The sequence below is a fragment of the Brachyistius frenatus genome, unplaced genomic scaffold (genome assembly GCF_029030835.1).
Source record: "Brachyistius frenatus isolate BFR_SWC_R1_liver_20210118 unplaced genomic scaffold, ASM2903083v1 Contig_101, whole genome shotgun sequence".
NCBI classification, from domain to species: domain Eukaryota; kingdom Metazoa; phylum Chordata; class Actinopteri; family Embiotocidae; genus Brachyistius; species Brachyistius frenatus.
This window is the reverse complement of record NW_027210700.1, coordinates 1,413,689-1,439,917: the sequence shown is the minus strand read 5'-3', so window position 1 is coordinate 1,439,917 and position 26,229 is coordinate 1,413,689. Positions and strand designations below refer to the sequence as shown.

General features: G+C 40.3%; 1 protein-coding gene across 1 annotated transcript; it reads right to left on the bottom strand.

Annotated features, from left to right (window-relative positions):
* Positions 1 to 14,249: 14,249 nt before the first annotated feature.
* Positions 14,250 to 17,627, bottom strand: LOC138628462 (endothelin-2-like). Its single transcript, XM_069711523.1, has 5 exons — positions 17,459 to 17,627; positions 16,641 to 16,794; positions 16,413 to 16,526; positions 15,707 to 15,790; positions 14,250 to 15,591 (listed from the first exon to the last, which is right to left on the bottom strand). Exons 1-5 carry the CDS (start codon positions 17,523 to 17,525, stop codon positions 15,531 to 15,533), a joined length of 480 nt encoding a protein of 159 aa, XP_069567624.1. The 5' UTR covers positions 17,526 to 17,627; the 3' UTR covers positions 14,250 to 15,530.
* Between the last annotated feature and the right edge of the window lie 8,602 nt (positions 17,628 to 26,229).

Below are 26,229 nucleotides of genomic sequence, written 5' to 3'. Positions count from 1 at the left end.
GAACAGCAGTAAACATAAATGTGAGTTCTATTTAGTCATAAGGTGAAACCACAGTCCTGATTATAGAGCTGCCCACGCTTTCCTTTGGTCACCCCGCAGGAAACAGACAGGGCAACAAGAAGCTCCACACTGTGCACACTCAGGCTGATTACACATTGACATATCACTGTTTCACTCAAATGTCGGATAAGCCAAAGGCAAGCAACCCTGAAAAAAAAGAAGATTATGAGTGAGTCATGATTACAACCGAGCGACTTTCAGAAACCTGCATAACATGAATCCACTTAATGATATTACAATGATCATACAGGTTTAATATAACATTTATAGAGCACTTTAATACTGTTTGAATTAAAACCAATAGTGCTGTTGTCTAAAATAAATTAAAAAAAATAATTTTGCAACAGTGCAGGAATAGGACTCAAAAGCACAAATCGAGACAAGTACATTTGATGGTTCAGGCTTAGCTCGTCTTTCAGACAAAATCAGGCGACAGTACAACAGAGATAAAAACTCTGTCCATCTACCTATGGACTGTTTTATAGCAGCAACTGGGGGGAGAGGAGGGGTGTGGCACTGGGAGCGTGCAGTAAGGAGAATAATTACCGACCAGAATCACCAACAGTCAATAATCAATTGAGAATTTGACAAAAAGTGGCAACAAAATAGACGTTCATTCATGTTATGATAGACATGACAACACATCTCTTTAATTGTTGTTGACAATATCACAAAACAAACACAATTAAAAAAAAGCTCTAGTGATGAAAATGTGACTGAAATTGAGTCAACTTTTCATTACGGAATCAAATTTGCTTCTTGTCACCATGGAAACCTCGTTTTAAATTTAGGGCACGGCCTTGAGACTTTGAATAAAAGGCACTCTGTTGTGATGTCATACGGAACTTTGATGTCACAGCCCAGAAACGATCACATTCTTCCTGTAGTCAGTGTCAGCAGAGGTGAATTCAGACGGAGTACATCACATTGGTTGGGAGAAGAAACACACACAGTCCCATCAGCATACACACACAAGGCTGAACCTTCACATGATGTCTTACATTGATGGGTGGAAGAGGAAAGATCTCTCGTCCAACAGGATGAAGCTCTTTCAAGTTTCCATTCAACCAGATAGATCCCCCACCAAAAGCAGAGGCGACACCCTGCACGCTGTTCATCATCAACTGCAGGGCGGAAATATGCAATATAACGGGATACCGACTACTGACAGCTCTCTTGCCCAGAAGAAAATCATACGAGACCTCAAACAAATCCGGACATCGGAGCTTCAGCGAAAGGTTGCAGCAGAAGAGGCTTTCAACAAGCAGCAGCTGGAGAGCAACACTGAGAGGAAACACACCAGGAGCTGGTTTGTGAGGTCGTTCATATTCTGTTGTGCACGAATAGAAGAAGACTAAGATGAAGAGGAGGAGGAGGAGGAGGCCTTTGGATTGGATTGAACATCCAAGCCGGAAAGAACTAACCTACAAAATGTGTTAAACGTAAACATAATCAATTAATTAAATCATTCAAGTTAATTCACGATTAACGTTCTGTGTCCTTCCTGTGCCTTCGTTGGTACTCCGGTTTCCCCACAGCCTAAAGACATGCATGTTAGCTTAATTAGTGATTTTAAATTGTCCAACACAATGGATGATAGAACTTACTTCTGAATTACAGCATATTAATAAAAAAGATTAAAAAAAAAAAGAAAAGAAAAAGAATAACTGGGACTTTCCAGCCTGTTTGTCTTCTGACGTCTGACAAAAATCAGTAGCCTATGTAGTCAGTGTCACATTAAGATGTCTCTGAGTTGTTAACAGCTCCACCAAAGACTAATGTTTTCCTCTAACCTTTGACATGGTTTCATTTCCATAAATGTTTAAATGCTCAAATATGTCAGCAAAAATAAAAAAAACTAGAGAAAATTTCAAAAACTGAAATGAAATTTGTGCATCAGAACTTTGTTTTTTCTTCATTCCTCTTAACAACCGCTTTTTCCATCTGCTGTTCCTGGATCTAAAATGCCGTTTGCATGTAACACATGAAGTATCTTTTACAAATTATAACTTAACTCCAGTTAATTATGCTCATCTGTGTGACTGAGCAACAGCGGTAGCTACGTAGCCTCTACTCGAGTGGCCCGTACATAAAATAACCTGGTTCCAACTTGTGTTGCTCAAATATTACATTACAGAATCTTATTTTCCTCTTTTCAAACTCATCTCTGGTCACACAGCTGTCTGAGTTGCAGCCGCCTCGCTACCATCTACTGATGGCATGTAAGGTGTTGACGGTATATTGTAGCATCAAGCAATAGCTTCAGTGTGAGAACATCAGTACATTGTAAACTTGATAACTTGCATGTGAGGCTTTTAGGAGACATCTGTTAATTGTAGCCACCAATAAAACAACGTGGGTTACACTCTCCCCCCATAAAATGTATGAAAGCTAAGGACTTGTAATATAATGTGTTAGGTAATTATTCTTTTTCTTAAAAAAGGTATCCCATCAAAATCAAAGTATCGGCACCAGAACCAGTGTCAAAAAGTTTTGAACAAAATCCAGTCCTGTATGTGCTGCCAAAGAAAATAATCCAAATGGTTTCTCCGCCAGTAAACATCAGCACCGTGCTGAGGGCAAAGAGACTACCAATTAAAATGCGTATGATATGAGAGTATATCAAAACACATATTGAATAGCTGCCTGACATTTTATATCAGTTATAATAAAATAGAAGCGAAGGCTACGTAGAGATATGTGAAAATAAGTGTGTTATTTAGTGACAATATAAATCTCCGACACCTAATCGATGAAACATAAACAAAACATTACATCTGGTTTCCACACACAATTTTCAGCTCCCACTCACCACACATTAATTTAACTTGATCAGAGAATGAATGACAGTGTGAACATTTGGTGTCTGGAGCATAATAAGCTCATAACACTGGAGAATATGTATCTAAGGACAGAGATGCTGCAGTTGTCTTCTCATCCGAGCACGGAGGAACCTTTTATGTTCTGGGTATTTCTCTTTTAGATTCTGATCCAAACTTCTCCAAAAGAAATGATAATCAGCTGCAATTACTGAAGCCACCCTGAGGAAGTGGAGAATTAACTCTGTTAAGATGTGACTCAGATGGCAAAAAGGGATATTTGAAATGACAGAAAAATTTTGATGTTTAGGAGCTCAAAGGCTGATTTTACCATTTTTAGAGGACCAAAGAACTGATTCAAATTCCTCAAGATGAAATCTCGTTCAATCTGCGATTACTCACGCAGTCCTCTTGTCAGTCTCATCTATTGTCCCGATGACAATCGATGTTTCTGGTAGCAAGACAGGCTTTGATGCAATTTATGTTGCTTTACATCGACTGATAAGTGGCAAGATTATTTCTCGAAAATCATCTGAGAATGCACCAATTGAACACAATTGTAAAAAGTTTAAAACCACTTTTAGGTTTTCATTACCTGACAGCTCGAATTATCGACTATAAAGAATGTTACAAAGTGAACGGTGCTTTTAAGAAAAATGTCCACGACCTGTGAAGGAAAAGTGCCGAAGCCTCTTCTGCACAGATTCAACACAAAAGTCACTGTTTGCAGGTAACCTCACCTGTCTGGACTCAGTCAGGTCTGTCTGCCAGTGATGACACATCGTCTGTTCTCGGACTCACAGACACGAGAAGCAGCGACGTGACTGTAGCGAACAAACACAGTTGTATGATGGCTAGACACACAGACCACTGTCCACTCATAACACTCTGGTGGCAGAGTTGCTCGGCGGTGGAGAGGTTCACGTCTGTATTGCCTATTTGAAAGGATGAAGGACTTAAGTGATCAAAATGAGAATTGATTCGGAGATTGATTTTTTTTTCTCCCCCCCTCTTGTCCCAGTCTAGATTTAGGACAGGGAGGCTCCCTGTACACATTTCCACTCCAGCCCAAGTACTAAAATAAAATATGATATGATATAGTTTGTTGTTCCAGACCCAGACAATAACTAAGAGTCCCCCATGGGGGAGAATAAAGGTACTTTTCCCAACCTTTATTCTTTCACAGTCCACCAAGATGTGAGATGTACCGTGACACCGTGGGTCCCAGTTACAAACCTTATTTACATTTTAGTACCAATATCAGTATGCTGCTGGTCTAACAGCAGTAAAGCAGGGTTGTAATGGAGCGTTTTGGAGAAGAGAAGAGTGAGCTGAAAGGCAAAGTTTTCGATTTACCAGTCGATCTACGTTCCCTCGAATATGTTCATGAGCTTTGAGTGGAGACTGAAAGAATGAAAATGGCTGAAGTGAGTTTCTTGGCCTATAGTATAAGTAACTTTTCCAGGGCACGCCTAGACTCACTTTGTTTGGTATTTTTAGAAGCTAACGAGGCCGATACTAAAAGGACACTGCAGACCGCTGGTTTGTCAACAAGAGTCATTACAATCACTGCGTCACCCAAAACACTACACTGTGGTCAACTAAGGAGTTACAGACGTCCTCTGATTGGCTGCCAATGAAAAGAGCCAACAAGTCATCTCTATGGTAACAATGCCGCATTGAGGGTACTACTATGCAGTTGAAGATGAAAGAGCTGGTACCTTTATTCTCAGCTCATTCACACTTCAGAGCCACATAACAACACAGTCACTGAGAAATGCTGCTATCCTCAAAGGGGACGAGTTACAAAATGTCACCAGATTTGTTGCAAGGCACGTTTTTGATTTTACAAAAGGTTGCAAAAGGGATCTTAAATGATGCAGCCACATATTGTTACTATTGTGTGTCACAGTGATTGTGAACCTCCCTTCACTGCCACCCTCCCTCCTGTCATCATGAATGGAGGCCATCATCCTGGGCGTCTCCACTTGATAAACCTGAGGACTAGAGTTTATCCAGAGGAGCTGAAACATCATGGAAACTTGATTAAAAAAAAAAAGAAGAAAAAAAAAAAAGGTCTGTTTGTGGCCTTTGTCTTTGTTTTAAGGGGAGATTCCTGAGACTATAATTAGTTACCCAAAGATCTGCAGAGTGTCAGATATATTTAGACTCCAAAATAAAACAAAGGTGTCCGAAGATATGGAATTTGTGAGAGTGTAGATTGATAAGATCGAGGTTCGGGAGCGTGTCTGTATTGTTTATAGTAAGATAAACATTCCCAGCAGGACATTAGATCAGTCCCCCCACCCCACATGTAAAATGATGAGATGTTAGTGTCTCAAACTGAAGTGGAATTTACCCACTGGAATTTACATTCCTTTGTGAATGAGGTCATTGTAGTAGTCTTACCAGCCACAAGACCTGAAAAGGGAAAAATCCAACCAGAGGGAAGGCTGGAAACAGTGACGGATCCCGGTTCCATTAAAACAAGATTAGATGGTAATGTGTGCCACATTAGCCGTGCGGATCGTAGCTGTACACTACCTGAAGGCAGTGTGTTAATGTTTGAAGATTAGCTGCTTAATTGTGTTTGCTGCGGTTTGAGTAGGCGGTACAAATGAAGCATAATGAGCTCATCCTCTGATCTTCAATGGGCCGTAGCGCGTCAGTTTCAGGATGAGCACGGGCCTGAGGCTCAGGGGATGTTTGGTTAGATGAGTTGAGATGTGGGTTTATTGCTACATTTAGGTGTCAACTAATTGTTATCACAGCCTACCTTCAGGTTGGAAATGCCAGGAGGTGGTTGAGGTGGATGGTGGGCGCACAAAGAACTCAACTCTCACAGCGGAGACCGAATTTCACTTTCAGACTCTCGTTCTGTTTGCTTGTGCTGTTTCTGTTAAGGTGTGATTTGACTGCAGACGCACTTAATGCTCACTTTTAAGATCCAGGTTGGAGCACAGGTTGTTAAAAGCCTCGTTGATGGGCCAGTACTGTCTGTGGTTATGTTTAGCCATCAAGAGCACTCTGGGTGAAGTTTGGGAAAGATGGTGGTTTTGGTTACATGTAAATGAACATGACAGTCACGGCAGACTTGTTCTGTATTAAAGTAGACCACATTCTTTTCCTGTAACATTAGTTAAATTCTACCAGTTCCTCAACACAATCATCAAATATCAGAATATCAGTGAATATTGTTCTGCAAGATTAAATATTTCATTATCGAAAACTGTGTTGTCAGTGAATATAATATTACTGGTAGTTCAGTATCAACATATTTGCAACATACTAAATGCGTTAATTAATTAATAATGTTTCTACATTTCGTTAATAGAAAAAGTTATCTGCTGTCGCAATTTAAGTGTATAGAAACATAAATTCTACAAGATGAACTTGCTGAAGCTTATTTAGTAACAATCTGGTTTTCTTTCACCTATGTTTAAAGGGACAAAAGATGACTGTTGCCTTCACCGGTTTACAAGTAAAAGTGAAACCTACGTGGGAATTACAGTTTGTCATACCTTCATGTTTTGTTTTGGCTCTTGTTGCCTTTCCAGAAAAGTGCGTCAGTATTAAACCTTTTCCCAGAAGTGGAGTTGACCATTTTGCCGGAGGTAGCGATGATAGTTTTCTCAAGTAGTAACATTTTTTTGTCTTAGGCGGGGAAAAGGATTTGATATCTTATCAGCAGTTTGAATGCTTTTTAAAATAAAAAAGCAAACAAAATGACAACCTGCTCCAGTGATCTATAACCACATATGGAAAAACAGAGAAGGAAACCTGAATTCTCTGTCAATGACTGTTACAGAATATTTTTTTCCCAGCAGACATTGAGACATGTCATAGCAGAGCTAATAACACTAACGATGGATGCATTCCTTTCATGTGAGCCTGAGCCAGAGAGCTGCTGATGTGCATGCTGGTTCACTGACAGTTTACTGGGACACCCAATGCACCAGAGCTGTCCTTTATCTTTAAGATTTCCCTGCTATGACGAGACCAAGTCCATGCCAGGAAAAGTGTCAGGGAGTATTCCCGATCTGAAGGATGACGCTCGTTCGCTGAGATCCACTGTTGTCCAAAAACTACTACAAACACACCAGTGAGAGAGTGTTTCACTGGGTGACATGTTTCATTACTTTGACCACACGCACATTTACTTTGATTCAGCCCTACATATCCTGTCCTGCTGCCCCACATCCTCACCGTCAGATCAACTCCAGTACGTCTTCATCACCTGTCCTATTTAAAATGTGTTGATTTGATTTTTAAACTACATTGAAGTCAATGTTGGTGCAATGGTTGTTTTGATGATGAGAGGAGGAAGCAGATCCTTGTTGACTGTGGATGAGGAATTATTTTTGTTCATGAAGTCAGTTTTTTTTGGAAAGACTTACTTTGGTGTGTAATAGCTACCTTAAGAAGAACATCTATGAAGTTTTTTTTTTTTAAATTTAAATTACAAGCTCATGCAAATATTACGGAGCTCGCTTAAATTGGCACTAATCGTGATTTCCTGTAGGGACTGATTTATCCATTTCTTTGAGCTAACTGTTTATTACTTTTAGCTAACTCTACTTTAGGTAACTAGTTAATCCGTTACTTTTACTTTACTCCACTTGGTGGGGATTCACTGCAATGTGCATTAATCTGTCACAGATGCCTTAATGCACTTTTACCTCCTGTTTAGTTAACATTTGCTAATAACTACACTCCCCATCTGTTTAAAAAAAAAAAATCACTGAGCCTTTCTTTTAATCAAAATCTTCATTTGTGAGCCATTTTTTTTGAATGTTTACATCTTCACCAGGAAGCAGTGAGCTTAATAACCAAGTTCATCACCTTTAAAGAACATTTTTTTTTACAGATAGATGTGATAACTTGTAACGCCTCAGTTAAAGGCAGGAATGGTAAACACGGAAAAGCTCCTCCTTACTTGGTTACACTTGGAGATATGTATCATTATGCAAATGTTTTTATCTGAAGTAAAACAAATTCCCGTCAAACCATCGAAGACTGTCACATTTATTTTTACTCGGCACATTTATTTTACCTTCAGAGGAAAGAATGTTTGGTGTCAGAATAAAAGCACAGTGAAATGATGAGGAGGGAAACAAACAAACGCACCTTTGTTAAATGAGGCTACTTTTCAGTCCTGCAAGTCGGACAGGGGCTGTTTGCCTTTGGCTCATTTCATTATGATTTATGGACAGATACATGGTTTTACACTGATTCACTGTTTACTCTCCCCCTCTAGTAGACGATTTATGGCCCACACAGTGGTTGGAAAGGTGAGGAGGCATTTAATAAACAACAGAGTGGATACCCCATGTGGAGACTAACTGAGTTAGAAATTCTTACAGCGGGACTTCCGCATGTTTTTCTGCACGAGCGGTTGATGGTCACTTCCTTTTACGGAGGTTGTCTGTGTGGGTTACAGTAACAGGTTTTCTATTGTTTTGACTGCCAGACACTCGTGCATGATGTCACCTGTGTGGAGTATTATACATGAATCCAGCATCGATCGTCGCGGCCTTAAGTGACTGTGCAGATTGTTATTGGAATTCATTTCAGTGTTTTCTAAAAGAAACAGCAGCAGTTTCACTTCTTTTTTTTCATTCACTGACTTCATCGTAAAAGTTAGGGAAGCTGCACATCAGTGAGACGTCACAGCTTTCCCCCACTCACACATATTCAGTCACACGTGGAAAGGATGCACAGCTCAGGTCATTGATAGTCGTTACACTCAGCCGGCCCTGAAGTCACCGTGACTGAAAACTCTCTCCAAACACAAAGAAAAAGAGAAATCAGGAGTGAATTTTATAAATCTTTAAATTGCAACTTCAAAAAAAAATTGAATGTCGAGAAGAGCGCGATAAAAATAGTTGTATACAGCCTTTAAATTTGATGAACTGCCTCAAGTGATTTAATTAGTGTTAGTTGGTGGTTAGACTCTCTACTGCTCAGAGCTTCATTTTAAATAATACTTTTACATGATGACACTGGATATGTTATCAGTGTTATATATTGTTTCATCATCAACATTCATATACCGACCTAACTTGAAGGTTTATTGTTTATTTTAAGTGTTTACTGTCTGGGTACACATTAGCATAGAAAGCTAATGGAGCATGAGGACCCAAATGCATGAATTCAGGCTCTTTACTTAGCATTCACAATAGGTACAAAGCAAAGAGGCAGTAGATCACAGGGAGGAGGCAAAGGCAGAGTCCAAACAATAGGGAGATAAAAATCCATCTGAGGTACCAAAAGGGCTTGAAGAAAGGCTCAGTGGACAATGTCCAAACCAGGAGACTGCAAGAGAAAACCTTGGGAACATTGGGAAGAGTACATCTGGAGTGAAGAGCACAACGAACTGGCTCCAACTGCCAGAAACACGCAGACTTTATACACAGGAGGGCGGGAAGACAATCAGACAGGTGGAAACAATGGTTGATAATCAACAGGAAGGCAGCAAGTGAAAACACCTGAAACAAGAGGAGAGGGTTGGTAACCAAATAAAACAGGAAATGAAAAGAAGAAGAAACAGAAAGACATGACCGCAGAGACAGCATCCGCAATCATGACAGATCCATGCAAACAGTCATGTATACAGTTCAAATGTGTCCACGTGGTCCTCGTGCACATCAACACTGTCCCTGTGTGACATGTCCACGCTGCTCCATCACAGTCCATCATGTCTTCATCTGCACAGACAGTACGGGGACATTGTCAGGTGTCTGAATGGCAAATTAAGATCTCAATCAGCAGCGCTGCTCACCGGCTGTTGGCAGAATTAAACACGTTGTTTACACTGTTGCAATGTGACATGCAGATGCACAGCGAGCGGCTATCGGCACATCTGGTGTACGTGTGCCTGGACACAGAAGGAAGATGACAATCTGGACGATCATGTGAGGAATGCCCTCCGGTGCAGACTTGCCGGTGAAGACGTTCAGTCAGAAGAATATGAAGATGCTGCTCGTCTGCCGGCAGATGGAGGAATGTCTGAAGGTCTCCGTGGAAGAAAAATGACTGACAAGTCATTTCCCAAAGGAAACATTAAGCACGTACTGCATACTGTTAAACGCTTTGACCGATTACCCTGCTTAATGAGGCTGACCTTTGAACTCTGAGGAAGCATCCAGGAATGTCTGCTATTCAGATGAGCTAAGAGACTGTTTATTCTCCCGCGCTGACACTTGCTCTAAGGACTGGAAAGTTACCTATTAATGCAATGAAACCAGCTTCTCCTCCTCTCCCCGGCCGGGCCGGCTTCCTTCCTGCTGGACCCGGCTGTTTGATTATGGCTAGACTTCATGTATTGGTATCAGCTGGCGTGTTTGGAGCGGCGGTGCAGATAGGCCGGTCTGTCCCCGGCCGCTTGGGGTCCCTGCAAACAAACCCAGGAAGAGGAGGAATGTACCAACACCGACTTTTACTGTAATCAAAGCCGGTTGGGACTGGAACAGAGAGGAAAAACACAAAAACAGTTTGATGTGGCAAGACGTGGCAGCGTTCAAACAATGTCATGACAGTTTAGGAAATGTTTTCTTTATTATTTGCACCAGCACAAACTCCTAACTTCTAATGCAGGGGATGTTGCCTGTGTCATGTCATGATAGATTCCACTAAAGGAGTTTGCACAAAATATTTGGGGCACTTTGAAGTTCAGCCTTATGTTTTCCATTTATGAATTTCTACTTTGGGTGCTATTGTGAAAATACAATGAAATTTCTATAAACATATTGTGGTTTAAATTAGACTTCACCACGTTAAACGTCTTGTCTTTGTAGCGCACTAGCTGGCAGCACAACTCGAGGGATATTGGCTGGTCAATCGAGACTGAAATATCTCAGCAGTTAAATGATGGGCTAATATTCAATTATGTGCATACTTGGGATAAAACTTCTTGTTTTTTCCGCTAGTTTGCGCTTTTGCCTTTTAGTAAAAATTTGGTACACACAAGACTGGATCAAAAAGTTCACAGACTGGTGGTCGTGGAAACAGTGATAACACCGTGATGTGCTCAGAGCAGGGAGGAGCAATAACCTTTGTGAGTAAAAACTCTAAGTCAGCACCTGCGTTACAGGTGTTTTTGAGACCGCTGGTGAATTTGCATTTGCAGTGTCACCATGGAGTTGAGCAGATGGAGCACAGATGACTTTCTTTGAGGTAAGTGTGTAAGTGTGACCCGGTAGTCAAGTGGTTAGGTTGCATGCCGCGTAGTAGCAGTAGAAGTCCTGTTTGCAATGGATCATTGGTCGATACCAGGTTGGAACCATCCTTATTGAATGTTTTGCTAAATTTCCCCATTGCGGCATTAATAAAGTCGTATCTTATCTTATCTTATTGATCCCCAGGGCGACTAATACAAATCAAACTATGGAAATTGGATAAGAAGCCTACAGCAATGAAGCAACTCTACTTTAAATACTTACAGCTTCCTCCTGCTTCATGCACATCACAGTGCATGGTGCTCCGTTCACGTGCAACAGGAACAGTCTGAGAACCTTTTCTGTGCCCGTAGTACAAACATATTTCCACAGGATGAACTGGTTATCACTTAACTTTACATCTACCATCATCATCAGTTCAGCCTGTGCATGATTGTGGACTCTCAGTCTTCTTTAGTACTGGAATGAGTTGTGTCAACCCTATATGCTGTATATTGAGGTATTAAGGTTCAAGGGTTAAATATGATGTAAATAATGCTGTGGACAATCTTGCAGTTTTTGAAATCGATAATAATAATAATAATAATAAATCCTCTCTCTTCACCCTGGCGACTTCCTCACAGTCCTTAAATCAGTTTGTTTATTTGCTAAATGCACAAGAAGCAGTTAAACATGGGTTACAATTCCCAAACTCCCCTTCACCTGATATGTGTCCATGCAGAAACAACAGGCTGGAGACCAGGGAGACTTTCACAAAAACAATCACACAATCATGACTTACCATCAGCCAGCATGCATAACAGAACAAAACTCAGGGCAACATTAAATGAGCACTAAAACAAAGCACAGCAACAAATCTATTGTTATGACAACAGAGTGATTAAGGCTGCAATCTGCGTCCCGCATCCAGCTCATATCAGTTCCCTGCAAAAACAGAAAGCATGCTCCTGTTTTTCCTTTGTTGCTTTTCCTCTCCAGCTTCTCTCCTGCGATGGAGGAATTTAGGAGGAATGCAGAAAAAGCATCCTGTTTTCATTCCTCACTCTAAGTCAGCTAGTCACACTGTGCAGCGCTGGTCGGGGGTTCTGGGAGTTCTTCGTGACGTCGGGGTGCAGAGATGAACGGAAGAAGAAGCAGGTGAATATTCAATCTGAATGGTTTGTTTTTCCCCCGACAATCCCTTCATACCAGCTCCTGCACAGACACAGACACATGTTAAAAAGACATCATATTAACCTGTGATTGACTTTGATTGGAACCAACGTCTCGCTTCAGCCTCTTTTCCACTGCTGGTACCGGCTTGGCACGACTCCATTGGTTTTCCATTGGGCAAAAGTTTTGAATGGTACCGGGTACTATTTTCGTTGAAGCTGGAAGCAAGCAGAGTCAATACTCCAAGATTATGTGCAAACACTGCAGACCACTGATTAGTCGGAAATCAATGCTTCACTGCATGTGTGACAACGGACATCCAAGCTACTTTAGCCGGCATCGTTTCATTCACTGGACGACTTGATTCATGGCGATCTGCAAAAACCACGCTGCAGACATTCCTCTATTTGGTTGCAACGAAAAGATTCAACAGGTTTGTGTGTCACGTTAAAGATTACATCAGGGTAGTTTGATGCGGTGTGGGTATGACTACTATCCGCACTGGAAAACGAATTCAGTGAAAGTACCTGGTACCAAAAACGAGTAAACTGGAGTGGAGTGGAGTAGAATTGAACCGGTGCCGGCAGTAGAGAATGGACTTTATTCTTATTATCTGTCTTGCCTTAAACACTTCACTTACAACCCAGGACGTCCCTCAGATACTAAGGAGCTATAAGTCACCTTCATAATAAACATGTTGAGAGCTCACGTCGCTCTCGGAGAACAGCCTATCAAAGGAAACATCAGCTTATGTAGCGACAACAGGACAGACTCCCCACCACGGAGAGATTACCGCCGCATGTTACACTACGGACAAAGAAATCCTGTGTAGTAACACATTGCTCTGTATCTTCAGGTTCACTGTGTGCCTGCACTGTAGTTAAATGTTAAGCACGACACGCCTGCAGTCAGGCCACAGAGACAGTCTTAAAGGGGTCAAATGTTTCAAGGGATTGAACCAATATAATGTATGGACTACAAAAATCAGTTCAGATCTGAAGTGTCCCTCGTAGGAGGTTTCAGAAAGAGGCTCTTTGAGTTCCAAAGGTAATCTACACCAAACTCCATTCATTTTTACGCATTTTTGGAAGTTTTGATTTAATTCAGGAAAAGGCTGACTTTCTATTTTTTTTTTTATTTTATACACTTTATTAATCCCCGAGGGGAAATTTCTTCACTGCAGCAGGGGTGCTCTCAGGGGGGAGCTGCTGCAGCAGGCTGCCACTAGCGCGGCGCCAGGTAACCTGACCTGAGGTGCATGTTTTTGGATGATGGGAGGAAGCCGGAGAACCCGGAGAGAACCCACGCAAGCACAGGGAGAACATGCAAACTCCGCACAGAAAGGCCCAGGACCGGATTCGAACTCGGAACCTTTTTTGCTGTGAGGTGACAGTGCTAACCACTGCACCACCGTGCCGCCCATATTTCATATTTCATATTTTATTTAGTTCAATTTAGGTTCTTGAATTTTGATGAGGATCATCAGTTTAAAATTGTTGAAAAGCCTTTAGTTCAAGATAAGTGTGCCTTTTTATTTAATCGTTTTTTATTCCGAGTGGCACTTTTGTTGTACTTTCACATTATTTCGACACGATGCTGTCAGATTTGAAAAGCTCAAAAATTTCAAACATTTGGGTTGCAGCGTAAAGATCAAGGACAAACTTGCATTCTGAAGCTGGACCAGTTGAGAAGCACTTTCAAGTAATAGTTTGACATTTTGGGGAAAAATGCTGATTTGCTTCTTAACTGTGACTTTGAAGAGATTAATACCAGTCTATGGCATCTGTCTGTAACATATTAATCTTGAAATCTTCTTATGCACATAACAATAATATGAGTTCAGTATTGAGTTCAGCTTTTCTTCCTTAAGACTAAACTGATCCAATAGCAAACCCTGTTTGTGTCTGAAAAAGAGAGTCCATTGTGTCTTATGAGTATTGAATACATTTGCTGGAGCATGTTATTGGTAGTCGAAGGTCTGTTGAATGACGCAAGTAATAAATATGTCAAACAATGAAATTCACATTCTGTAAGAAAAAAATACTTTCATGTGTTTTTATTTTCTCACATAAAATTCAGTCATAGAAATATAAATACATCTCTGAATAAGTTAGAGAATAAATAAATTCATCTATTTACAATTGTTGAAAAACATTTAGCATCATCAGTAAACTTCAGTCTGGTAAACTATCCAGCATAAACAGCATTGAGATGTTTGAGGAGGAATATTTTCGGACTCCCTTTGATTGTTAAATTCTCCACATGTCCATCCGATCCTGCTGACTCAAGTCCAAAAGGGCAGATGGAGGCGGAGAGATGTTTTTGAAGTGCATAGTACAAGTCAAGAGTCATGATTTCTGATTGGCTACTTCCAGAGGAATTAAATCAACATTCATCCGAGAAAAACAAGCTGCACATCACTGAAACCTTCTGGCTTATCTTCAATCAAAACATGAAGACAGAGCTGTGCAATAAACACATGAGGATACACAATAGACCTACTGTACTACAGCTGGTATAATAACAGGAAGTCTACTGTATACAGAATGTGAAGCCGACAATAGAGTCTGTATGAAGCCAATTGCTTGGTAGATAAATCCCAAAGAGATGACCTTGGTTTTGCTGAAGCAGTGTGTGCCAAGCGTGAAGAGAGTGCTGCCTGATCATTAAAAAGCTGTTTTCTGATTTGCCCTGAACATTAAGCAGGACGGTGGATTACAGCTCTGATACAGAGGAATATCAAACTAAAACAAAGGTCAGCAGCAACAGAGAGGTTTCAAGAACATTTGAATACACATTAGCAAAGTTTTCCCAGATAGATGTAGAGTTGGTACGACTCCGAAATATGAAAGGATCCTTTAATCCTCTGTAGGAGAGTCGTGGATTTAAAACTGTCCAGACAGAAGAGTCACGCAGGTGCTTTTGTCCATTAAAAACAGTTTACTGGTCACTAATTGCTCCTCATTGTAACCCAAGGTCAGTTTCCATGTCCTGGGATTTGAGGGATGTTTCTTTGGCCTGCTGGTTGTAATTAAGCTCTAAAAAGTTCAAGGGTAGTTCAAGTAGTGACTCTACGTGTCCACCCATCGTTGCTGCGGCCGCAGGGCTTCTGTCTTTCGGAGCTGCCGGTCTTCCAAAGCTCTGCTGCCTCTTTTGCCCTCCATGTTTCCACCCTGCATCTCCAGAGTTGGTAGAAGTCCAGACACATTTTGAACTGAGGAGGACTCGCCGGTCCACAGTGGTTGAATCCATGAAGGTTGAATCCATGAAGGTCGAGCTGTTTCTGGATCTAACTCATTCCTCTACCTTCTTGTTCTACTTTTTAATTTGTTGATGTCTGAAGGGTTATTCTTTGATTGCCATGTTGGATTTTGAGTGTAGACCTGCAGGAAAAGCAAAAGAAACCAGATTAGAGATGCGTCCTGTGTCTCAGGAGTGACTATCGAAAACAGCACGATACGGACGTTAAGGTTGATTCGTAAATTCTTCTTCGTTTACCTGAACAATGTCAACAATTTGTTGCTGTTTGTGCTCGCAGATTCTAACATTGGGCCCATGACATTCGTCCCGCCGTCCTCTGAGCTGTAGACAGATAAAACACCAACATTAAAACAAGGATTAAACCTTTCCAACGTCTCAGGAAATTAGACCTTTACAGTCTGGACATTTCTACGTTACATGAAACACAGTTAGTCCCGGATAAACCCAACAATTTCCTTCTAATCTAGTATATTTTTAGATGTCTTTTGGGTAAGAATGCAGGGCGCGTCTTCTGAAACACCTCCGAGGATAAGATCTAGAGTCGGTGACTAATTCATACTGGTGGTTCCATGAGCACAATGACTCAAGGACGTAACAAACATTCACCTGAGCAAAGGCAGAAATGTGATCTTTCCAGAAATAGCAGCGTTGCTAATAAACCTTTGTGATTTGTGTGAAGGCCTCGACAGAAATGTGAGCTATTCCCTCCACTCTGACCGCTACCCTCATACTGTCAGCGGCGTTATCGCCGGCTCAATCACACCGCCCGGTCTCTGACTCGTCCTCTACATCAACAAGGCTCATCACATGCTGGAAGGAGACACAGAAGCTGCTCTGATGCTATCTATCACCCAGAGGCTGCTACGTGAGGGGAAACACTGGCATCACTGTAGGTCTGCGTAGATGTTAGAGACAGGAAAGGGACGAAGGGAGGATTGCTCACCTTTTATGGCAGAAGCCATGGCAGGTTTTGTCGGCCCAGTTGAGGCATTCGCATCGGTTGGCCGACCGGCGACGGCGAGACGGGGGGCTTCCCAGGCCGTACGGGAGGAGTTTACTGTGAAGGAAAAAATGAAACTCATTAGATAGTGAAAGCTTCTTGGATTTGTTTAGAAATGATACCTGAGTGTTGTTGGGTGACAAACGTAGTTCTCTGAGTGTGAAGCCTCACCTTGCCGTGTTGACCCAGATAATATCCAGGTGACAGAAATAGATGCACTCTTTATCATCCCAGCTGTTACAGGAGCAGCGTTTGGTCCTGACGTGGTGTCGCTGTGACGCCTGAGCTGGAAGCTCTTCCCGGTCTGATAAGGGAAGTCCACAACCTAGAAAACCACACAGGATCCCGAGATTAAAAAGAGCTAACTTTTGCAGTGTCACTGTGAGACCAGTGATTATCATATGTAAATACAAACAAACCCACTTGACCTACCAGAGCGGTTAAACAAATGTGGTTATGATTAACAATGTGACGTATTTACCATGTTATAAAGCAATGAACTTAATCCAAGTCAAACATTCAAGATGCTCAGAAGTGCCTGAATCAGCAGTGCAATCATGTGATTATTCTGCAATAAAAGGTGTGTTACTTATCAAAGGAAAATATTCTCTAGAAGGCTGAACCCAGTTTATGTCTTATATTTAACTGGAAGATGGTCAAAGCCTGCAAAATGAAATCATGCAGCATGCAGCATGAAGCATGTCGATGCTTTCGCTAAATTAATCTGCACTATGACTGTTTTCTTACAGTTCTTTTTATTTGAGTAAACTTCAAACCTTAACTCTAACCATCGCCCTTACTGTCACATCTTTAGTTAGACCACACAAAGTTGAGAAATAACTAGTAATGTATTGCAAAAAATAGCCAAAAGGACAAAAAAAAAATTAATCAAATTGATAATTTTTTTTACTGTATTTCACCCACAATACTCTACAAAATGAGTAATAAATACCTTTAAAAACCCAAGAATCAAAAGAAAAGTTGCTCACCTTCTTGCAGAGCCAAGCAGACGATGAGTAAAGTCAGTATCTTGCAAATGAAGGAGGCCATCATCATCCTCTGTGAAAAGTCTGGATGAAGTTTTGATGCAAGCAGCAGCAGTCGGTTTACGCACTCGGAGAGGTGCAGACGAGTGGACGGAGGTCCTGTGTGTGTGTGTGTGTGTGTGTCAAGGCTGAAGAGCAGCAACAGGTGCTTTGTGTTCATGTCCCTGCCAGGAACCTCTTACTTATATACCCCCTGTGGCTCGCATCACCGTGGCCCCGCCCACCTTTGTGTACTCCACTGTCTGTACGCATGTCAGTTATTACACAACACACTCAAACTCCACCGCCCCCCCACCCCCTTCCCCCCACACACACACTTCCCCCCCCACACACACACTTCCCCCTCCAGACACTCACACATACAAACACACACACTCACACATTCCTGCAGCAGTGACCTTGTTAACAATGGGTTTGAGTCATAGATTTTCTGATGCCATTATTTCATACCAAGAAAATTCAAAGTATTAAATGTTTTTGTTTTAGAGTCAGAGTGTGTTTAAATAACCTCATACGTACAAACATAAACCGTCATGGGACAAGACTGTTAAAGTAGCAGCTGAACTTTGAAGCAGTGAGCGGAGGACAGTTATGGTCAAGGAAGTTGCAATCTGAGCAGACAATGAACTAAACATATATCATACTACTACTAATATTAATATAATAGCAGGCAGGTTTGACAATAATATGACAACAGACATTTTCTGTATCATGATATGTGAAAATAATTCAGAAAAAATAGTGTAATTCTTTGTTTAATTTGAAGGGACGTTTATCATCTTAATTTTTAAGTTTTAATTATTGTTTTTATTTCTATTTTACTTAAATTGTATTCATAGATTTTTAACTTGTTGCTTCATTCTTGTACTTTTAATTCTTGCACTTTCTTTTAACTACATTTTAATTATTTTTACACCATTTTTAAAAACGTATTGTTCTGTTCAGTTGATTGTTTGCTTCCTTTTTTATGTGTACTCTTGCTAATGTGAAGGACCCTAGGCTGCTGCATCCTTGTATTAAAGGTGCTATATAATTAAAGCTGAGTTAAATCATATTCATATAAAATATGTAGGCATATGTTAATGTTATATATATGTTATTTCACACTGTTAATCATTCATTAACTGTATATACAGCAGTAATGGATGCTTCAAAAAGTCAGAACTGTTGAAAAATCTGCCTAAATGTACATTATACAACATATCCGATTTCTTAATTTTTAATACATCACTTATAATAATGATTCAGTCAATAATACATTCTCATTATTGACCTGTCGGAGCTGAGTGGCAGCAGATGAGGTTAAATAAGGCCATGAAACTGTGTGTTTTTCTTTCCAGAGGCGTCGGCGTGCGGATGAATCTGGAGGCAGCAGAGGAAGAGATGAGCAGTGACGGAGGGTGTACATGTGCCACACAGCTGATATGAGGACGGGGAGGAGAGCTGTCAGCACCCCCGCAGGAGGGTGAGGTCATGGCAACATCGTCCCACAACGTCTCGGCTCGGCGCGCAACACGCTCTGACCTTTGTAAAGAGATATGCAGCTGCCTGCCACATCAGCTCTCTGCAGCCCCCCCACACACACCACCATGGATATAATACAAGTACAAGTACAAGTACACACACCCACACACACACACACACACACACACACACACACACACACACACACACACACACACACACACACACACACACACACACACACACACACACACACACACACACACACACACACACACACACACACACACACACATGACATACACAGACATCATTAATTTGACCACAACCTGAACTCACAGTGTAAACACACAGTCATGCAGACGCCCTAAGATGTTCTTTGATCTTATCGGATATAGAATATATTACGTAATCTAAATCCACAAGCATGTAAACTCATATAAACTAACACAGTATCTGATAACAGAGTATCACCGTGAGGAATGGAGGGATTACCACGAACCTGTATGGACAGAGACAGTATGGGTGCAGTAGTGAGGGTAATGATGGCATCCAACATGAGGAAGGCCCTCAGACAGCCTGGTTTGCATCTGCAGTTTTTATATTGTACTTTATTAGTACTGTAAGTAAACTCTTCTCTCCTGGCTAAAACAAAAAATATTTCAAGTATCTAAAAGCCTATCAGAGACCTCCCACTTGTTGAGGGGCCCCATCCGCTCATGGTTTAGTTCACGTTGACACCACTATGAGGTAATCCTTTTAAAACCGTCATTTTAAAATGAGCAACAATGGTGACCAATAGAGGCAAAGAAACAGGTGTGATGAAGAAAACAATCAGAGAGAAATGAGCTCTACTGCATATAATATAATATAATGTAATATAATATAATATAGTATAAAATCACAATAAAATCACAATAAAAACTACACTCCAGCGATCATAGTCATTTTTGTTGTTGTGTTTGCCAATATTGAAGGTGCATACCTTCTGCAGTTGATTAACTACGATTTATTATTGAACTCTACTTCCTGTTTCAGGACCAGTCAATCAGTTTAAAAGTGACAGCAGAATTCAGTCCTGTGTTTCTGGGGTTACCTCTTGTATATGGATATGGACTGTCACTTTAAAGCTGTATGTGGTTTTGGAAACTACAGTTTTTCAACTCTTAATGACGTTTTTCCATGTTTCAGGTAAAAACATCTGCTGCCTTTTACCGTTCGTATCCAGCAGACAGGGAGCACTGACATTCATTCATTCATGGTTTCTGAACACTTGAGGTCGGGACAGTAAGTCCAGTATCCTTCCACCTTTTTGTTCTGTTTCCACCAACCCTTGAGAAATAATAGCCCAGTTTTTACCACTAAATGCTCCACTATGTTCACCAGCTGGTTGCCAACATTGTGGTTTGGTGCTGGATTGGTGGTTTACTGTTTTTTCACTGAACAAAACAATTAGCTAAAAGATGCTAAAAAAAAAAAAAAAAAAAAAAAAAAGGCTTGAGGAGCTGCGACGAACAGTTCAGTTTGGTGATATTTCTCTGGTTCATCTCTACAAGTGACTCACATGGAGACTCAGTTTATATGAACATATTAATGAAAGAAGGTTTAAGTTCTTAACGTTTAATTTTGCTGCTTGTTGCAAAAGAGTGATCAAGAACTCGAGATCTATTTCATCTTAATTATGCAAACAGAGCGGCGGTCTTAAGTCGTGTCCAACCAAACCCAGAGTTAGATTTGTGGTTACTTGCTGATTTAGATATTAAAACAGACATGCTTATCAAACTCAAAGACACAGAGGGTGGAAAGGTCAAATCTAACATCTGCATATTATTTAAATATATAGATATTCAGCAGGGGTTTCCACTAACTTTAAAGTGTACATATTGGGACAATAAGTCAGGAGACTAACATAATATAGAGCTTTAAAAAAAACACGTTATCCATATTTATCATATACCCTATGTTACACACTGTAAATGGAATTCAACTATTACCAACATTTCAAATATATTTTGTAATGTAAAATTATACTTGAATTTTATAATTTATTATATGTAATATGATTCCTACAAAAACGTCCCTTTAATAGCTTTTAGATTATTCATCGTATATAACTTTTTATATATATATATACCGTATATATATATATATATATATATATATATATATATATAGGTATATCACATCTCTTTTTAACATATATTCTTAAAGTATTTACATTTGTGTGTCCATTATTGGACTAATTCTCTGAAGCTTGACCAAGAAATTGCTGTAACCATTGTGTTCTATTATAAATAGAATATCAAAGAAATAAAAGTGGCAATCAAACAATTCAATGTCAAATTCCTCATGAGAGCAAACGTCAGTAGCCAACATACATTTTAATTGTAATTATTCAATGTTTTTAGCCTGAATATTTTAAAGTGTGAAGGTAGATGTCACTGAGTTTACTGAGATTTTATAGTCTGATAAAATATCCGGATTGGATTTCCTGTCCTGTATAATGACAATAAACTGAAAAACATGGACGAAAGAACAATGTTTTCCATTCAGGAAAGTCGAGAAGTATCAGTGAATGTATTCGTTTACACAATTTACCATAAATGGTTTTAAGTCCAGCTGAAGTAGGCAGACCAAAGAGCTGCATTTAAAAAACAGGAAGTAGTACAATTGTTGAGGTCAGTAAGGATGGAAAACCGAATGTCGAGGAATTTTACATCAGAGCTGCAGAGGAAACCTAGAAGACAGAAGATGACGGTTTGAGGAACAGCAGCAGGAAAAAACACGGCTGAAGCACGCGTGTCTGTCTGCTGTCATGCTTTATTCGGGTTAAGAGGAAAGGGAAATGCCAGGAGGATGTCACAAAGGCTGGCATTTGACCAACGATTTGTTACAGTGAAGGGAAAAAAAAAAAAGTCATCTAGAGCAAATATTTGTCCAGCGGAGCAGCCTGGAGGAATGGGCTCCATCTGAAGGTGCCTCCTGCCCCTCGTTTCCCCTTCCTCCTGTCCCCTTCCTCCTGTCCCCTTCCCCGGCTGCTTTCTCCAGACACACCAGTCACAGTGTGAAAGAAATGTGCCCTTATCTGTTCGGGCACTTCCGGCGGAGGGCGACGGAGGAATGTGTGCGCCTTGATGACAAACAAACAGCGGAGCCATGGTTGCAGAAACTTCCAAAATTCCTCTGAAAGGAGGTGAAGCATATATCAGACTGTGATACAATAACACACAAAGTCATCTCATTCAGAACAAGGTGGAAAAAACACAGTTCGAATGTGAAGTCTGAGACCGTTATGTGACCGACATTTAAACTACAAAATATGCTTGCATGGCATGTCTGGCTTCACATGCAGTATCAAGAGCTGCATAGCAAATCGTGAATGAACCACATTAAGTGGGGTTTTAGTTTACATAAAAAACTGTTCCTGAGTAGTGCATCCGTCACATGGCGGCCTGTCCTGGATGACAGCTTGTTAGCCCACATATACTTTCCAGCTGTTTCTGCTCTGTGCTGGATTTGGGAAAGTCGTCCATTGTGTTGGAAAAAGTACTCAAATGTTTTAAATCTTCACGGACCATCAGAAACCTTTTGAAGACTCAGTTCTTGGGTTTTGTCCGTTGTCATCTTTTTTTTTTTTTTTAGAGGGCAGAGGAGCTGACTGGTTCTGATTAAGAGCCCGAGGACATTACGTCCGTGCACCGAATACGGGAAACTTCACCCCAGTCATGTCGATCAAACCAGACAAACCCACAACCAGACAACTTCTTAAGGGCTGATGTATTTAATCATTTTCACCAGAAAACCAATCAGAAAGAGAGAATCTAGTGAATGATGCCATCATGCCTTCTGGAAAGAAATGATCCAATTTATATTCCAAGAGAAAAGGTGAATGGGAGTCTATGGAGCCAGAGGTTGTTTGTAGCAAGCTCCTAGTGGCGCTCACAGGTATTGCACTTTAAGGCATTTCTGTTTTCACACCTGGAGGCGGCGTTCCTTTCTACATGGTGAAGTCTATGCCGGTAGAGGATGTGGACAGTTTGTCTGGGACGTGTAACTTCAGCCTCCGTCTTTCAGCTTAATATTATTTATGCTATGAACAAATGTTCAGCACTGTTCCAGCAGGGTGTCGTTTGAAAAGACAGCCAGGTTGAAACATTAAAAAGTGAGCAGGAGAAAGCGTTTGTTATTAATATTATTATATATTATTATTATTAGCTACAGCTAATAAGAGGTCAGCTTTTGTCTTCCGTTGTTTCAAAAGGCTTCACGAAGCAAATGTGGCATGTTTAGTGTCCCTTTACAAACATGTACGTCAACGTCTGTATTGTATGTCTGAGTGGTGAATGTCTCTCAGAAGACAGTTGGCCGTGTAAAGCACGGGTGGAGATAATGAACAGAACCAGTGTTATCTGGAACACCTGCTTTACCTGCTCTGACGAGGCAACATGTCTGCTGTTCGTTTATTTGCGGTTCCAAATTGCAAGTGTGTAATCTGATTCACCCTCAACGATCCTTCAACGTAACAGAAAGTATTGTCCAAATCTACATTACTTTTGAATGATCCCATGATGCACTGCAATGTATTGTACAGACACCATAATGATTGTTGGGGCAACTCCACAGCTGTCAGTAAGCTGACCATGATTAGCATCGTTCCCAAATCTGAATTGACTGCTCACTGTTGAACGTGGTTATGAGGCGAGCATTGAAGGAGCGAACAAACAGCTGATTTCAGACACAACTTTGATGTAAAGAACAGAAGAAAATATCTGCAAAGCCGCCATCGCCTCCAGTTACATCCCAATAAAATGAATACTGACTCAATAGATCGAGTTCATTTAAAAATAACTGCAAAGTTGATCTGTATCTGGTTTGTCTTCAAAGCATCATGAAAGCAACTACTTTAGGTTTTGTAAACGACGGCTGGCTTGCCAACTTCTTGTCTTTCCATTGTGCTGATTTGTGCGAGCAGAAAGAGGACAAGACTCTACAAAAGGTTTAGTTAACTTTGTTCATGACGACACCAGCAGGACGGACTCATCTTTGGCTTTTCATTTACATCGGGACCGAGGCAGCTTTCAAACTGTACATTAAAATGAAGAGATTAAACAGAAGACAGGAAAAAGTTGACAATAAAGATATCTTTAAAATAAACCTCAAGCATAAATGAAATGTAATAAAACAGTGAGAGTTTAAATGCAGCCACGACCTTCAGCTGATTCACATCATATTCAAATGGAAACAGGAAACAATATTATTGCCAGAGGCACATTTTGGAGATAATGAAGATGATTCATCACTCGGACACCTTGTCTCCGAGTTTGAAGCAATGTTGCAAGAGAAGTAATTGAAGTTTGAGTTGAACACGAGTTAAAGAAGTAAAATGCCCAGTTTAAATTTAAATGACATCTACAGAAATCATGTTCATCCAATTGTTTTATTTTTTTCACATGTACAAACAGCACATTGCCATAATTATAACTTAAACAAAAAACTTTGGCAAAAACCAGCAAATGGAGGACGTGTGCACGTTGTGGTCCCATTAAATAGAAGTGTGAAGATGTGTTGTTGCCCGTCAGACTTTCAGTCTCAGGAATTTCCCGTTCACTGATGTTTGTTTAATTTTGCACAAAGAAATTTGAATTGTTTCTCATAAGGAGTCATTGTTTTGATCTGATATTCCAGGAGGAGTTTTTCCTTCTTTGGAAATACATCATAACATAATTTTGTAGACCGGTGACTAACGTTTTGTTAAATCATAACACCTTTAGTTTAGTAAAAGTCAATATTGTTACAAGATCTCTTTCATACTGTTGTCAAGTCAGGTTTGCTTGTTGTGCCACTGCATTTGCATTTCTCCACAGATTTCTAACATTTATTTATCATTTTATTGAACTACTTTTGCTGTTATTGCCATCAGATTTACTTATTAGACCCATTTATTCTTATTTATTCAACATTTAGCTCTTTCAGCAATTCATCTGTTACTTTTACCATTTATCTCTTACTTTTAGACATCTATTACTGTCAGCTAACTATTTATTATTTTTAGCTCACTAATTATAACCAATAAACCCATAACTATTGACATTCTCTGCTTTTTTCCTGCATAATTTTTTTTATACACCCTAAATCCTCTCAGCATAATTGTTTTTGATCAAAACTTGTTTTGCTAATCTGTCCATGTACCCCATAAAACATGACTCACAGTTTAAGGCTTTGTTATTACTGTTGCTCAGCAGCTCCTGGCATTTCAGGGTAATCTATTTGTAGATTTCATAATAAAAGGAGGAATAATCACAAAACAACTGAATCATGGTGTTAGATAAAAACAGTTTAAAAAAAAACACTTCTGTTATCTGAACTTTTCATGACTCTGGACTTTCAAAGTAAAACTGTTCAAATACACATTAAATGCCTTTGGTCTCCCCTCTTGGTTTCAGCTTGTGGCCCAGTGCCTCCACTGGGATGATGTCATCCCTTTCAGCAGGCAGCATGAGGCAGAGCAGAGTTTCTACTGCCACCCAGTGGTTACATATGGTACCTGCAGTGTCTGGGAACAAAGACGAGCTGCCTGCTGATGACAACAGAGAACAGGAATATTCATTTCAAGTACAACAAAATGACACCAAAAAAAATACATAAAATGAGCTGGTCATAATGTAGATATGAAGCAAAATGAGTTTCCATTCAGAGCGGTTGAGTTTCAACATGATGCACAGCCTTGCTGCAGCCACAGGGAGGCGCCACATTCATCAGCAGAGTGTGCAGTTTAAGAAAAGCCACATTAGACTCTGTAGTACTCTTATGTCACTGGTGTGTTGCATGTTTAAGTTCTTAGAAGCATCAGAACAAAACAATATATGGTTTTATATCTAGGTCCATGTAAATATGCCCTCACAGCAATTTACAGTTCAAAAAATTCAACAGCAACAATTTCAAAAACAGTGAATTTATTACAGCAGATAATCCATGTTTCTCATGTAGAAAGTAGTTCCACCTTTGCTCTGTGGGTTATAATGTCGCCAGGCCGCAGGTTGTATTGATGACATTATGTTCAAATCTTTAGAGTGACTTCAAGTTTGGAGAACAAGAACAGTAAAGCCAACATTGTTTCAGAATGTCAGCAGTGTCCCTCAGGTCTGAGAATAACAATAGAAAGTTGGTTTGCGTTGCTGTTCATTTTAATATCAGTGACTACTTTGACTCGTGCTGTTGGAGTGCTATGACTCGCTCTGAAGCCCGACTGG

What these genes read in the sequence shown, in the direction of transcription:
- LOC138628462 (XM_069711523.1), bottom strand. Translation starts at nt 17,525, where the DNA reads ATGATGATGGCCTCCTTCATTTGCAAGATACTGACTTTACTCATCGTC. An exon ending in ATCTGGGTCAACACGGCAAG is followed by an intron (nt 16,527 to 16,640) that starts GTGAGGCTTCAC and finishes TTTCCTTCACAG; the next exon opens with TAAACTCCTCCCGTACGGCC. An exon ending in CATGGCTTCTGCCATAAAAG is followed by an intron (nt 15,791 to 16,412) that starts GTGAGCAATCCT and finishes ATCTGTCTACAG; the next exon opens with CTCAGAGGACGGCGGGACGA.